At 37.4% G+C, this 14,056-nt stretch overlaps 1 protein-coding gene across 1 annotated transcript; it reads right to left on the reverse strand.

Annotated features, from left to right (window-relative positions):
* Positions 1-12,768: 12,768 nt before the first annotated feature.
* LOC134374888 (olfactory receptor 4A5-like) lies at positions 12,769-13,695 on the reverse strand. The gene has a single exon (XM_063092972.1). The coding sequence runs from the start codon at positions 13,693-13,695 to the stop codon at positions 12,769-12,771; it is 927 nt and encodes a 308-aa protein (XP_062949042.1).
* Positions 13,696-14,056: the final 361 nt, after the last annotated feature.

The raw sequence follows: 14,056 nt of genomic DNA on the forward strand, positions 1-14,056 counted from the left end.
CTATGTTTTCTTTAAGAAGTTTTATTGTCTCAGGGTGTATATTTAAATCCTTAATCCATTTTGAGTTGATTTTAGTATACGGTGAGAGGTATGGATCTAGTTTCATTCTCCTGCATATCGATATCCAGTTATCCCAGCACCACTTGCTGAAGAGGCAGTCCCTTCCCCAGTGAATAGGCTTGGTGCCTTTGTCAAAGATCAGATGGCAGTAAGTGTGTGGGTTGATTTCTGGATTCTCTATTCTATTCCATTGGTCAGTGTGTCTGTTTTTATGCCAGTACCATACTGTTTTGGTTATTATTGCTTTGTAGTATAGCTTAAAGTCAGGTAGTGTTATGCCTCCAGCTTTATTTTTTTTGCTGAGCATTGCTTTGGCTATTCGTGGTCTTCTATTGTTCCATATAAATGTCTGAATAGTTTTTTCCATTTCTGAGAAAAATGTCTTTGGAATTTTGATGGGGATTGCATTGAATTTGTATATCACTTTGGGTAGTATGGACATTTTCACTATGTTGATTCTTCCAATCCAAGAGCATGGAATATCTTTCCATCTTCTTGTATCCTCTCTAATTTCTCTCAGCAGTGGTTTGTAGTTCTCATTATAGAGAATTTTCACATCCTTGGTTAACTCAATTCCTAAGTATTTTATTTTTTTGGTGGCTATTGTAAATGGGCAGGCTTTCTTGATTTCTCCTTCTGCATGTTCACTATTGGAGAAAAGAAATGCTACTGATTTTTGTGTGTTGATTTTGTATCCTGCTACTGTGCTGAAATCATTTATCAATTCCAACAGTTTTTTTGTAGAGGTTTTAGGCTGTTCGATATATAGGATCATATCATCTGCAAACAGGGACAGTTTGACTTCATCTTTTCCAATCTGGATGCCCTTTATTTCCTTCTCTTCTCTGATTGCTCTGGCTAGTACTTCCAACACTATGTTGAATAGGAGTGGTGAGAGTGGGCATCCTTGTCTAGTGCCTGTTCTTAAAGGAAAAGCTTTCAGCTTTTCCCCATTCAGGATGATATTGGCAGTGGGTTTGGCATATATGGCTTTAATTATGTTGAGATACTTTCCCTCTATACCTAACTTATAGAGGGTCTTTGTCATGAATGAGTGCTGAACTTTATCAAATGCTTTTTCAGCATCTATAGAGATGATCATATGGTCCTTGTGTTTGAGTTTATTAATATGGTGTATCACATTTATTGATTTGCGTATGTTGAACCAACCTTGCATCCCTGGGATGAATCCCACTTGATCGTGATGAATAATTTTTCGTATGTGTTGCTGTATTCTGTTTGCTAGTATTTTAGTGAGGATTTTTGCATCTATATTCATCAAGGATATCGGCCTGTAGTTTTCTTTTTTGGTTATATCTTTACCTGGTTTTGGTATCAGGATGATGTTTGCTTCATAGAATGAGTTTGGGAGATTTGCGTCCGTTTCAATCTTTTGGAATAGTTTGTAAAGAATCGGTGTCAATTCCTCTTTGAATGTTTGGTAAAATTCTGCTGTGAATCCATCTGGTCCTGGGCTTTTCTTTGTTGGGAGCCTTCTTATAACAGCTTCAATCTCCTTTATTGTTATTGGTCTGTTCAAATTTTCTACGTCTTCACGGTTCAGTTTTGGGAGCTTGTGTGTGTCCAGAAATTTATCTATTTCCTCCAGATTTTCAAATTTGTTGGCGTATAGTTGTTTATAGTAGTCTCGAATGATTCCTTGTATTTCAGATGAATCAGTTGTAATATCGCCTTTTTCATTTCTAATTTTTGTTATTTGAGTCTTCTCTCTTCTTTTTTTTGTTAGCCATGCTAATGGTTTGTCAATTTTATTTATCTTTTCAAAAAACCAACTTTTTGATTCGTTGATCTTTTGAATTGTTTTTTGGTTTTCAATTTCATTCAGTTCTGCTCTGATCTTAATGATTTCTTTCCGTCTGCTAACTTTAGGATTGGATTGTTCTTGTTTTTCTAGTTCTTTAAGGTGAAGTGTTAGGTTGTTCACTTGCCATCTTTCCATTCTTCTGAAGTGAGCATTTAATGCAATAAATTTTCCCCTCAATACTGCTTTTGCAGTATCCCACAGGTTTTGGTATGATGTATCATTGTTTTCATTAGTTTCAATAAACTTTTTGATTTCCTGCTTGATTTCTTCTTGGACCCATATGTCATTAAGTAGAATGCTGTTTAATTTCCATGTGTTTGTATAGTTTCCAGAGTTTTGTTTGTTATTAATTTCTAGTTTTAATCCATTGTGGTCTGAGAAGATACATGGGATAATTCCAATTTTTTTGAATTTATTGAGACTTGATTTGTGACCTAATATGTGTTCTATCCTGGAGAATGATCCATGTGCTGATGAGAAGAATGAATATTCTGAGGTTGTTGGGTGGAATGTTCTGTAGATATCTGCCAATTCCAATTGGTCTAGAGTCTTGTTTAGATCTTGTGTTTCTCTACTGATTCTTTGCCTAGATGATCTGTCTAATATTGACAGTGGAGTGTTCAGGTCCCCTGCTATTATGGTATTAGTGTCTATTTCCTTCTTTAGGTCTAATAGAGTTTGTTTTATAAATCTGGCTGCTCCAACATTGGGTGCGTACATATTTATGATTGTTATGTCTTCTTGATGGATCAGTCCTTTTATCATTAAGTAGTGTCCCTCATTGTCTCTTTTTATGGTTTTTAGTTTAAAGTCTGCTTTGTCAGATATAAGAATAGCCACTCCAGCTCGTTTTTCTTTTCTGTTTGCATGGTAAATCTTTTTCCATCCTTTCACTCTTAGTCTGTGTGAATCTTTATGGGTGAGGTGGGTCTCTTGTAGGCAGCATATAGTTGGGTTCTGCTTTTTGATCCAGTCAGCCAGTCTGTGTCTTTTAATTGGGGAATTTAAGCCTTTAACATTAAGAGTTGTTATTGAAAGGTGTTGATTTATTCCTAGCATTTTATTGGTTGTTTGGTTGTCTTAGGTGTCTTTTGTTCCTTGCTTTCTGATTTACTGTTTGGTTTCTTTGTTTGTTGGTTCCTTAGGTTGTAGATAGTGTTTTTGTTAGCTTGTTTTCTCTTCATGAATGCCATTTTTATTGTACTAGCGGGTTTAGATTTTTCTTAGGTTTTTATGGCAGTGGTAGTTATTTTTCAGGAACCAAACCCAGTACTCCCTTGAGGATTTCTTGTAAGGGTGGTCTTGTGGTAGTGAACTCCCGCAGTTTTTGTTTGTCTGAGAAATATACTATTTGCCCCTCATTTCGGAAGGATAGCCTTGCAGGGTAGAGTATTCTTGGCTGGCAATCTTTGTCTTTTAGTATTTTGAAAATATCATCCCATTCCTTTCTAGCTTTTAGGGTTTGTGATGAAAAGTCTGATGTTAACCTGATTGGGTCTCCCTTATAGGTGATTTGACGCTTCTCTCTTGCAGCTTTTAAGATTCTCTCTTTGTCTCTGAGTTTTGCCAATTTGACTATGACATGTCTTGGAGAAGGCCTTTTTGGGTTGAATACGTTTGGAGATCGTTGAGCTTCCTGGATCTGAAAATCTGTGATTTTTCCTATACCTGGGAAGTTTTCTGCCACTATTTTTTTGAATATGTTTTCAATGGAATCTCCATTTTCCTCCCCTTCTGGAATACCCATGACTCGGATATTTGAGCGCTTGAAGTTGTCTGATATCTCTCTCAGATTTTCTTCCATGTCCTTGATTCTTTTTTCTTTCTTTTTGTCTGCTTGTGTTATTTCAAACAGCCCATCTTCAAGTTCAGAGGTTCTCTCTTCAACTTCGACAAGCCTGCTGGTTAAACTCTCCGTTGTGTTTTTTATTTCGCTGAATAACTTCTTCAGTTCAGCAAGTTCTGCTACATTTTTTTTCAGGACATTGATTTCCTTGTATATTTCCTCTTTCAGATCCTGTATACTTTTCCTCATTTCATCATGATGTCTAGCTGAGTTTTCTTGTATCTCATTCAGTTTCCTTAGAATTATCACTCGAAATTCCTTGTCAGTTATTTCAAGGGCTTCTTGTTCTATAGGATCTAGAGTATGAGATTTATTAACTTTTGGTGGTGTACTTTCTTGATTTTTTGTATTTCTGGTGTCTTTTTTTTGGTGTTTATTCATTGTGGCAGGGGGTTTCACAGTCCACCGGTTTGAGACTAATGACTAACTAGGATGTTGCTGTGGTTGCCAATTTGGTATGGCTCCCGCCGTGACTGCTCAGTTGGCCTCTAGTGTCTTGTGTGTGTGGTTGCCTCGGGTCTTGGGCTTCTCCGGGGATCCACCTTTCTGGTCAGCTTGTACTCTGCTGGGCTGGTGGATCACGTACCACAGGGTGTGTGATCTCTGTTGAGCTTTCACTTTCTGTACAGGACTTCTCCCCGTTCCGTGTGCTCTGGCCCAGGCTGTTAGATCGTGCAGTGGCGACCCCACCGGGTGTGTGGTTTCTGTCGAGTCTCCGCCTCCCTGGCCGCACGTCTCCCCCCTCTGTGCACACTGTGCTGGGCTGGGGCGTGTCTTCTGCAACCCTCGTCTATCAGCTGGGCCTTCAAGACCCTGCTCAGCACCGCCTCGCCCAGGAAGTCTACCAGGTTTCTGCTAGGCACAGACGACCGGTCTCTCTGGGTGCCTTTGTAGCACTGTGTAGATCTTTCTCGGGTCTTGTTCACCTTTGTATCCCCCCGGTATAAACCGAGTCTAGTGCCCGCCTGCAGCCTGGTCTCCGGCAGGTTCAAGCGGACCTGGGAACTCTCCTACCACACTATTCCCAACCAGAAATTTGTTAGGCTTTTTTCCAAACTGGTGGTCGCAGAGATGGTATCTGCCTCCCAGTAACAGGAAGTTTACCGGGGCCCGAGTCCAGGGTGTTGTGGAGTGACAGTCGGCCCGCCCGTACTTCCTAGTCTTCCCAACACTGGTCGGGACGCCCCACACCCCCAGCCCCGCCAGAGAACCGCAGAGGGAGTGGGAGAGGAGGCCGGCCCGCAGGGTCCGGAAAGCCCGGCGCCAGGCCAAGCAAATGGGCTCAGTGATGGCCGAGCAGGGCGGAGCTGCCCGCACCTGGGAAAATGGAGGCAGCACCGGGGCAATGAGTGGCCTGGTGGTGCAGGCGGGAGCCGCGTGGGCATCCACCCCCCGAACAGAGCTGTGCCAGGGATCACTCACAGTGCTGTGCCAGGTCGGGCGCTCGCTCTGTCTCTGGTTTGTTGCCTTACGTGTTCTCCGCGCTGCCGCCTCGGGCTGTTCAGTCGCGGCGCCGCTCGGGCGCTCCCAGGAATCTTCTTTAATGCCGGCCTGAAACCTCGAATCCTGAATAGGGCAGCTGGCTGCCTTCAGTGCGGCCCCAGCCTCCGGGATCCTGGCTGCATCCACAGCAGCCCTGGCGCCGTGTTCCCTGTTTCAAGACTCGCTTTTGCAGCTAAGAATCAGTTCTTTTCCTGCTCCACACTTCAAAGCTGTTGCCTGTAAATGAGGCAGCCTCTCCTGCCGGGGGCAAAGTGGCGTTGAGCCCCCACGACCGGCCAGCAGCAGCAGACCTCCCTTATGAGATGGCCAGAGGAAGGTCCACAAGTTTCCCGGCTGCCTGAGGCCCAGTGGCCACCTTTTCCACCTCAGCTACTCCACGCCAGCCGCCGCAGCCGCCGCCATCTTGAAAACTCTGTCCTCATAGGTTTTTTTCATTTTCATTAATTCTATTTTCTTTTATTGTTCTACCCAGGTTATTTCAAATAGCCTGTCTTCAGTGTTGGAAATTCTTTTTTCTACTTCTTCTAGCCTGGTGTTTATGCTCTCAGTTGTATTTTTTATTTCATTAACTAAATCCTTCAGTTCTATGAGTTCTGCTATGTTTTTTTTTAAAGTAATGATTTCTTCATAAAATTTCACCTTCATATTCTGGATTTTTTTTGTTTCTTTGTTTTTCATTTTGTTGTGTTCTCTAACTCAGTCTTCTTGTATCTCACTGAGTCCTTTAAGATTGTTGCACGAAATATTTTTTCAGTCATTTCAAAGGTTTCCAGCTGTTTGGAGTCTGGTACTTGAGAATTATTGTATTCCTTTGATGGTGTTATATTTTCTTGATTGTTCACATTTCTAGTATCCCTACATTGATCTTGGGTCATCTGGAGGAGCAGTTGCTTCTTCTATTACTCTGGAGATGCTTTTGAGGAGAGAGACTTCTGCCTATAGAGGTGTTTTCTCTTGACGATTGGGTGGGGTGTTTTAGTTTTGGTTATAGATGTACTTAGTAGTGTAGTCTCAGTGTGATTATTTTGGCCATATTCAATGTCAGAATTCTGTGAGTGGCCTAGGCATTGTGGCACTCAGTAGTTTGCCTCTGAAGTGATTGATATTAGGTTGGGTCATCAAGGTCATGGGCAAGATCTCAGGCTCTTGAGAAGTGCCTGGATGCCCTGTTGCTCCTAGGCTGAGGTAAGTGTCCTTGGACAGACTTGCCGGTACCCCAGCTAGTGACCTGTGACCCTGATAGGTGCTCTGGAGTGGTGTGAAGGTCTTCACTTCAAACTGAAGACCCGGGGGGGGGGACTCAAGAGGTCAGGATTAGGACATTAGGTTTTGTGAGGATTGTGAGGGGTGCTCAGTGACACTTCTGCAAGAGTGAGTAACTCAGTGATGTCCTTGGGGCTCTGGGAAGAGCCCTACATCCCGAGAGGAGGCATTGAGGTATTTTATAGCTTCATTGTTGAAGTGGGTGATGCTCAGTGTCTCTATATTCTCAGGAGGGACACTGGATGGTCTGCATCACCACCTTTGAAGTGGGACACTCTGGGTGAGCTGTTAGCAGTTTGAAAAGGAAGTTATGATTATTAACTTTGGTCACATCACATTTTATAGGCTCAGAATTACTTAAAAGCTGAGTTTTTTTAAAGCTCAGTTTATATATATGTATATTTATACATATTAAAGATATATAAATACACATACACATAGGTTTCTTTAGCCCTTTCCCTTTACCCCCTGATACTTCAAATAAGAGTGTTCATGGCTTATATTTCAATTTGGATTTGAGGTGTGAGTATGTATAAGTTTAAATAAATTGATGATCTGGAAGTTAAAGGGACTTTGTGTGTTCCTTCTGTTGGGGCCAATGTTTACTTCTCGGCCAAAAGCCAAAAGTGAATTTGGGGAGCAAAGAGCATAGTTTGTTATAAACATACTTCATCGCTCCTACAGGTTCAATGCTAAACTTTTACACCTTGTCTGGCTCTAGGAAGCTGATCCTATGGAGTGTCCAAAAATCAAATATGTCTTTTACATGTTGATTAGGAGAGACCAATGGAAGGAAATAGCAGGAGATCAGAGAGTGAAAGAAAAAACATCCAGATATTTATTCTCCTGGTACATTCTCCTACAGACTATGATTTGGACTATGCTGTGACTCTCTCATCAAACCGTAGCTCCTGTCAAGTGACCAACATATCTTCAGCCATGGCTAATACCATGTTATGAAAAAGAAAAATATCTTCTCCTCTTGTCCCTTCAGAACCAGGGATAGGAATGACCCCACTGTTGCTATACATTTTCTATATCCAATTATTATGCCATGTTTTCTTATAACGAGTAGCACCATGATATGATAAAGAACAATATGAAAAAAAATATTGGAAAGGAAAATCCTAATATTTCATGATACAATTTTTTATCTAGCCAGTCCAAAAGAGTTAACTGAAAATATGTTATACTAAATAAGGGGGTTCTGTAAGTGGCCGAGTTCAAGATTAAATTTCTTGAATGCTAGCCATAATTATTTAAAAACTAAAACATGGAAAACATATCTTCTATTAATGTAACTCAAATTATAAAATATAAATGAAAACAAATAATGTGAAAGACTTCTATGATGAAAGCAAAAACATCCTTACAGGAGAATATCAAAGACCTAAGTAATAAGAGAGACTTTTCATGTATCCTGATAGAATAATTCAATGTAATCAAGATACCAATTCTTTTCCAAATTATTTACACATTTAATCCATTGCCAGTCAAAATTCTAATAGGTTTCTGAAATCTTCTAAAATTATTCTAGTACTTATATTGGAAAATGATGTTTTAATAAGGCTATTGAGTGACAGGCCCTCTATCAGATATCAAAATCTACTTACAGGAATTAAATAATTGGATATTTTAGAACTAGCCATTTAATCAGAGGAGATAGTTTAGGGATAGGTAGATACATTTTTCAACATTAAATTTGATAAACGTGGCAATTCATATTAAGGAAGAAAACTGGATTGTTTCGTAAATGTCTTTCAAAAATTGGTTTTAAGACAATAGGAAACAATTTGAAAAGCAGGTTTAAATCTTTATACATATGTACACACAGAAACTCATATACACATATGGACATATATTATCTCTTTTCCTAACATATCCCACACACATGCATGCATATATGTACACTTAAAGCTTTAAATATGAACAGATGTAAGTTAACCAGAAGAAAATATTAATAAGTTGTTATATAATTTTGAAGTACAAAAAGCAGAAACTCAGAGTATCATTCAGAAACACCATTGAAATAAATTGTATAAAATTATGACTCTACAAAAACATCTACGAAAAAATGTTTTTTATTATAATTTATAAAATCTCTTTTAAATCAATAGAAATATTTTGACTATGTCAATGAAATTAGGTAATCTGTATGAAAAATCAGTTCATAAAAGTACCAATGGCAAAATATCTCACTATTAACAAAATGAATGCAAACTGTTGATTTATAGTGAGATATAATTTTACTTAAATAATGCATGGACTACAAATAGTGACAAAAATCTATGTTCAGTAACTTTAGGGGAGAGAGCAACAAAAATATATAGGAGAAATATATACAAAGATATTTAAAGATTTTATGGAATTTTTCAAGTGTTTCGGAGAATTAATGAAGACTTAAATTTATGCAAACATGTTATATTGATGAATAGGAAGATGCAGTACTACAAAGATGTCAATTCTTCCCAACTTAACCAATAACATCAATGCAATTCCAATAAAAATCTCAACAGCTTTGTTTTAATATCACAAGCATACTAAGATGTATAGGAAGAAACAATGGAATTACATAGCTGAACTACTATAAACAAAATAGCAAGCATATAGAGAATGATTGCTTAAGTAAAATATAGAAGTCCTAAACATACATATGAAAGACCAAAATTTGACTATATTAAGAATACCCAATTCTTAAAATATACTGTAAAGGTATCATAATCAAAACAGCATGGTACTGGCATAAAGGCAATCATATAGACCAATCGAACAGAGTAGAGAGCCCAGTAAGAAATCCACTCAAACAGTCAATGGATTCCAAAAGGTGCAAAAGGTGCATGCAATGGGGAAAGAACAGTGTCTTCAACAAATAATGTTGGGACAACTGGATATCTACATGCAGAAGAATGAAATTACATCTCACACCCTATATAAAAATCAACTCAAAATAGATTAAATACTTTAATGTGACACCTGAAACTGTAAAACTATTAGAAAAAAACTTGGGGGAAATATCTGTGACATCAGTCATGGCAATAAGCTTTTTGTAAATGGAACCAAAAGCACAGTAAATAAAAATCAGAAAGAGACTAATGGGAGTACATCAAACTAAAAAGATTCTGCTTTGCTAAGGAATCAATCAATAGAATGAAACACAATCTAGAGAATGTGAGAAAATATTTGCAAACCATACGTCTCATAAGGGATTAATATGCAAAATAAATAAGGAATGCAACAACTACGTAGTAAGAAAACAAATAACCTGATCAAAAAATAAGCAAGAGATATGAATAGATTATTTTCTAGAGAATACATACAAATGGCCAACAAGTATATGAAAATAATCAAAATCACTAATCATCAAAGAGATGTAAATTAAAACCACAATTAGATATCATTTCATACTTGTTAGAATGGCTTTTATTCAAAACATGAATGATAACAAATGCTGACGATGTGGAGAAGAGGGAATCATTAACACTGTTGGTGGAATATAAATTAGTATAGCCATTATACAAAACTGTATGGAAGTTCTTCAAAAAATTAAAAATTGTACTAACATATGAACCAGGAAACCAACTACTGGGTATATATACAAAGGAAATGAAACTAGTGTGGAAGAGATTTATGAACTCTGATGGTCATTGCAGCATTATTCACAATAGCCAAGAAATAGAATCAACCTAAATGTACATCATTCAATGAGTGGCTAAAGAAAATGTGGTGTATATACACAATGGAATACTACTTAGGCATAAAAAAGAAAACAAGCAAGAACTGGGAGTCAATTATATTAAATGAATTAAGCCAGACACAGGAAAACAAATACTGCATGAAGTCACTTATATATGAATGTAATAATGTTGAACTCGTAGCAGTACAGAGTATAATGGTGGTTACCAGGGTCTCGGGGTGGGGGTAATTGGGAAGATGTTGGCCAAGGACAAAAAAATTCAGTTATACAGGTATAATAAGTTCAAGAGATCTATTATATATATGATGACTATGGTGACTGTAGTTAATAACAGTGTTTTGTATTCTTGAAAGTTCCTAAGAGAGTAGATTTTAAAGTATTCTCACCACAAAAAAGTCTGAGATAATGCATATGTTATTTAATTTAATTTAGCCATTCCACAATGTATAGATATTTCAAAACAATATGTTCCACATGATGAATATATGGAATTTTTGTCAATTAAAAAAGAAATAAATAAGATTTTAAAAACTTAAATATACAATTTAAAAATGGTGATATTTATCAAATGAAGTAATAAGTATAAGAAAGAAAAAACCACATACTGAGAAAAGACTTTGCAATACATATAAGCAATAAAAAATTAGTACACATGATTACTAAAGGACCTCAACAAACTAATCATAATGGGGAAAAAAAACAGTAGAAAAACTGACAAAAAAAATAGATACAAATTTCATAAAATATTGAAAAAAAATGAATGTTGAATAAACATATGAGTATCTGCTCAACTTTGTTGGCAATAAAATTGCAGATTAAAACCACAACGAAGTCACAGTCTTAAACATATTACATTAGCAAAACTATCAAACATCTCATTTACCAGCTGCTGGTAAGGATATAGTTTAATGGAACTGTTATGCACTGCTGGCTAATTACAATACAGCACTGGGGGAAAATACAATCATCTGTAAAGGTGAACAGGTAAACATCTTACTTAATGCAAAAGAATTTCTCTCAGGATGTTCGCAGCAGCACATTGTACAATATGAAACACTGGAAACAACACAAATGGCCATGAACTGAATGGATAAATAAACTGTGGTGTATTGCCATATGGAATAATATACAGCAGGGGAACTGATGAGATGAAAGTGACAAGCACCATCATGATTAAATCATTAAAATTTACTACTGTGAATAAAAGTGAAATTCAGAGAAAAATGCACTATACAATTTTGAGAAAAGGAAGGAAAAGAAAAACTAAACATATTTTAAAGATATACACATATGTAGATAACCTGTTTTTAACTATGATTAACAAAATGTTTAGCACTGGGATTACCTCTGGAGAGAAACACAGGAATGCCATCAGGTAGGTACACACCGATAGTTTCAATGACTTTGATAATATTCTAGGTAAAAAGTTAACCGTAACCCTAATCCTAACCCTATGGATATTATTTGATATCCATGAAAAATCACATAACAAATGTTTTAAATAATAAAAGTTATAAAATTTTCAGTTAGAAAAATAAACTCTTAAAATGCATGCACGGTGTTCCATATTACAATGAAAGCAATTCTATCTTTTCCCTGGATGGTGATGTTTCAAGATGGATGCAAACTGACAAAAACTTGTTTTTTTTACATAAAATTGAAAAACGAAATTTTGTTTATACCGGAACAATTCATTTCTACGCCTGTAAGTCAAGTATTTAAGTTGAATACAACTTTTAGGGAACACAATGTTTATCCAAAATTACACATTTCTTTACTCATATTCTTCAACCTCACGAAGACAAAATAAGTTTACATATTCTTTGATGAAAGGGTGAAAATGCACATGGTAACTGATGAGTAAAATCGTAAAAATATGCTTATAACTTGGACTAGTATGATGTTCAAATCCAAAAATAAGTATTTTTCCTTTCATCAAAAACTAGAATAACTGTATCATCAACCACATTCCACGAAACAAAATTGTTCACTGATACTGTCCTTAACTAAACACATTATCATGTGCCATCCAAATATCCTCAGCTGAAAATGCACAGACATTAACCTTATGAATGGAAGTGATCTTAAGACTAAATGCATAATGAGCTGTACAAAGCTGCTGTACTGGTACAATGATGAACACTGCAGTTTAAAAAAACTATTTGGGTCCCAGAAATGTGTTATATGGATTCATTGAATTGCTTTCTCATGAGTTTGGGTGATAGAAAATTTTAAGAAGCACCTTTTGTGTTTCTTTTGAAAAGAATAAACCACTTTCTTCTAAGTCCCATTTAAATATACATCAAGAAAAATAAAGTTACGAGGTGAGCTTAATTTCATTTTTACTTGTCGTAGGACAAATACCTGTGCCTTTTACTTATCCTCCAGAATTTCTCTATTAGATTCATTCTTACCTTAAATGATAACGTATTTGCCATTTTTTGATGGCTTTGTTTAAATAAAGACAAAAATCCCTAGAGAATTTGTTGAATTCACTAAATCATCCGTTGTTAGAACTTACTGCCTCTTGGTTGTTTTAGAACTTGTAACTAACATGCTCAGTGAGGAAGACATACTTTATCCAACTATATTCAACTTTCTACACCAGAGTTTTTCCATAGCATTTTTCATCTCTGAATTTCTCAGGGTGTATATTAAAGGATTCAACATGGGAGTGATTACCGTGTAAACAACAGCCATGGATTTGTCAATGGGAAAAGTGGAGACAGGTCTCACATACATGAAAATACAAGGAACAAAAAAGAGGACAACCACTGTGAGGTGAGAGCTGCAGGTGGACAGGGCTTTGCGCCTCCCTTCCTGACTGTAAGTTTGAAGGGAGTTTAGGATGACCCCATAGGAGATTAGCAGAAGGATAAAGACAACAACACAGATTGCTCCACCATTGGCCACCACAGTGAGGCCAATAATAGAGGTGTCAGTGCATGCAAGTTCCAATAATGGGTACATGTCACAGGCAAAGTGGTCAATGACATTGGGGCCACAGAAAGGGAGATTGTACACAAAGACAAGTTGAACTGTGGAGTGAACTAAACCTCCAACCCAGGACACCACCAACAGCAGGATGCACACCTGTTGACTCATGATGGTCAAGTAGTGCAGTGGCTTACAGATGGCCACATAGCGATCATAGGCCATCACCAGCAGAAGGAAAACCTCAGCACCCCCAAATAAGTGTTCTATGAAGAGCTGCCCCATGCAAGCTGGGAAGGAAATAGTCTTTTTATCACTGAGTAAATCTATAATCAATTTGGGTGAAATGGCAGTGGAATAAACAGCATCCATGAGTGACAGACAGGCAAGGAATAAGTACATTGGGGCGCCCAGGGAGGGACTGGCAATAACAGTCACCACAATGAGCAGGTTTCCCATCATCGTCACAACATAGATGAGAAAGAACAGGAAAAATAATGCTTTTTGCAGCTCAGGATCCTGAGAGAGGCCCAGGAGGACAAATGCTGTGACATTGTTACTCCGTCCCATTTATTGTTCTATAACGTTTGTATTAGAGATGAGAGCTCCAGAGAACAATACCTAAAATGAAATTGAAAACTGAACTATGAATACGTCCATTATAACATGAAGTACATTGTTACATCTTCCACAGTGCTTCACACACAATAAACATTTATTAAACATCTATCAAGCTCCTCTTCCAAGGAGCCCAATATACCTTCCTTGACAAATCTATTTCTCGTCAGAAAATTTTTGTTGGGCCTATGGGTAAAAGGTTCTATCTGTAAGTCTTAGAGAATATTCCAAAGGGAAGAATAGTCAATGACCACACATTGAATAACTCCCGATTTAAACTATGTGACTTCCTGGCACAGTAGTGAGCAATGAC

The sequence above is a fragment of the Cynocephalus volans genome, chromosome 4 (genome assembly GCF_027409185.1).
Source record: "Cynocephalus volans isolate mCynVol1 chromosome 4, mCynVol1.pri, whole genome shotgun sequence".
In the NCBI taxonomy this organism is placed as follows: domain Eukaryota; kingdom Metazoa; phylum Chordata; class Mammalia; order Dermoptera; family Cynocephalidae; genus Cynocephalus; species Cynocephalus volans.

What these genes read in the sequence shown, in the direction of transcription:
- LOC134374888 (XM_063092972.1), bottom strand. Translation starts at nt 13,695, where the DNA reads ATGGGACGGAGTAACAATGTCACAGCATTTGTCCTCCTGGGCCTCTCT.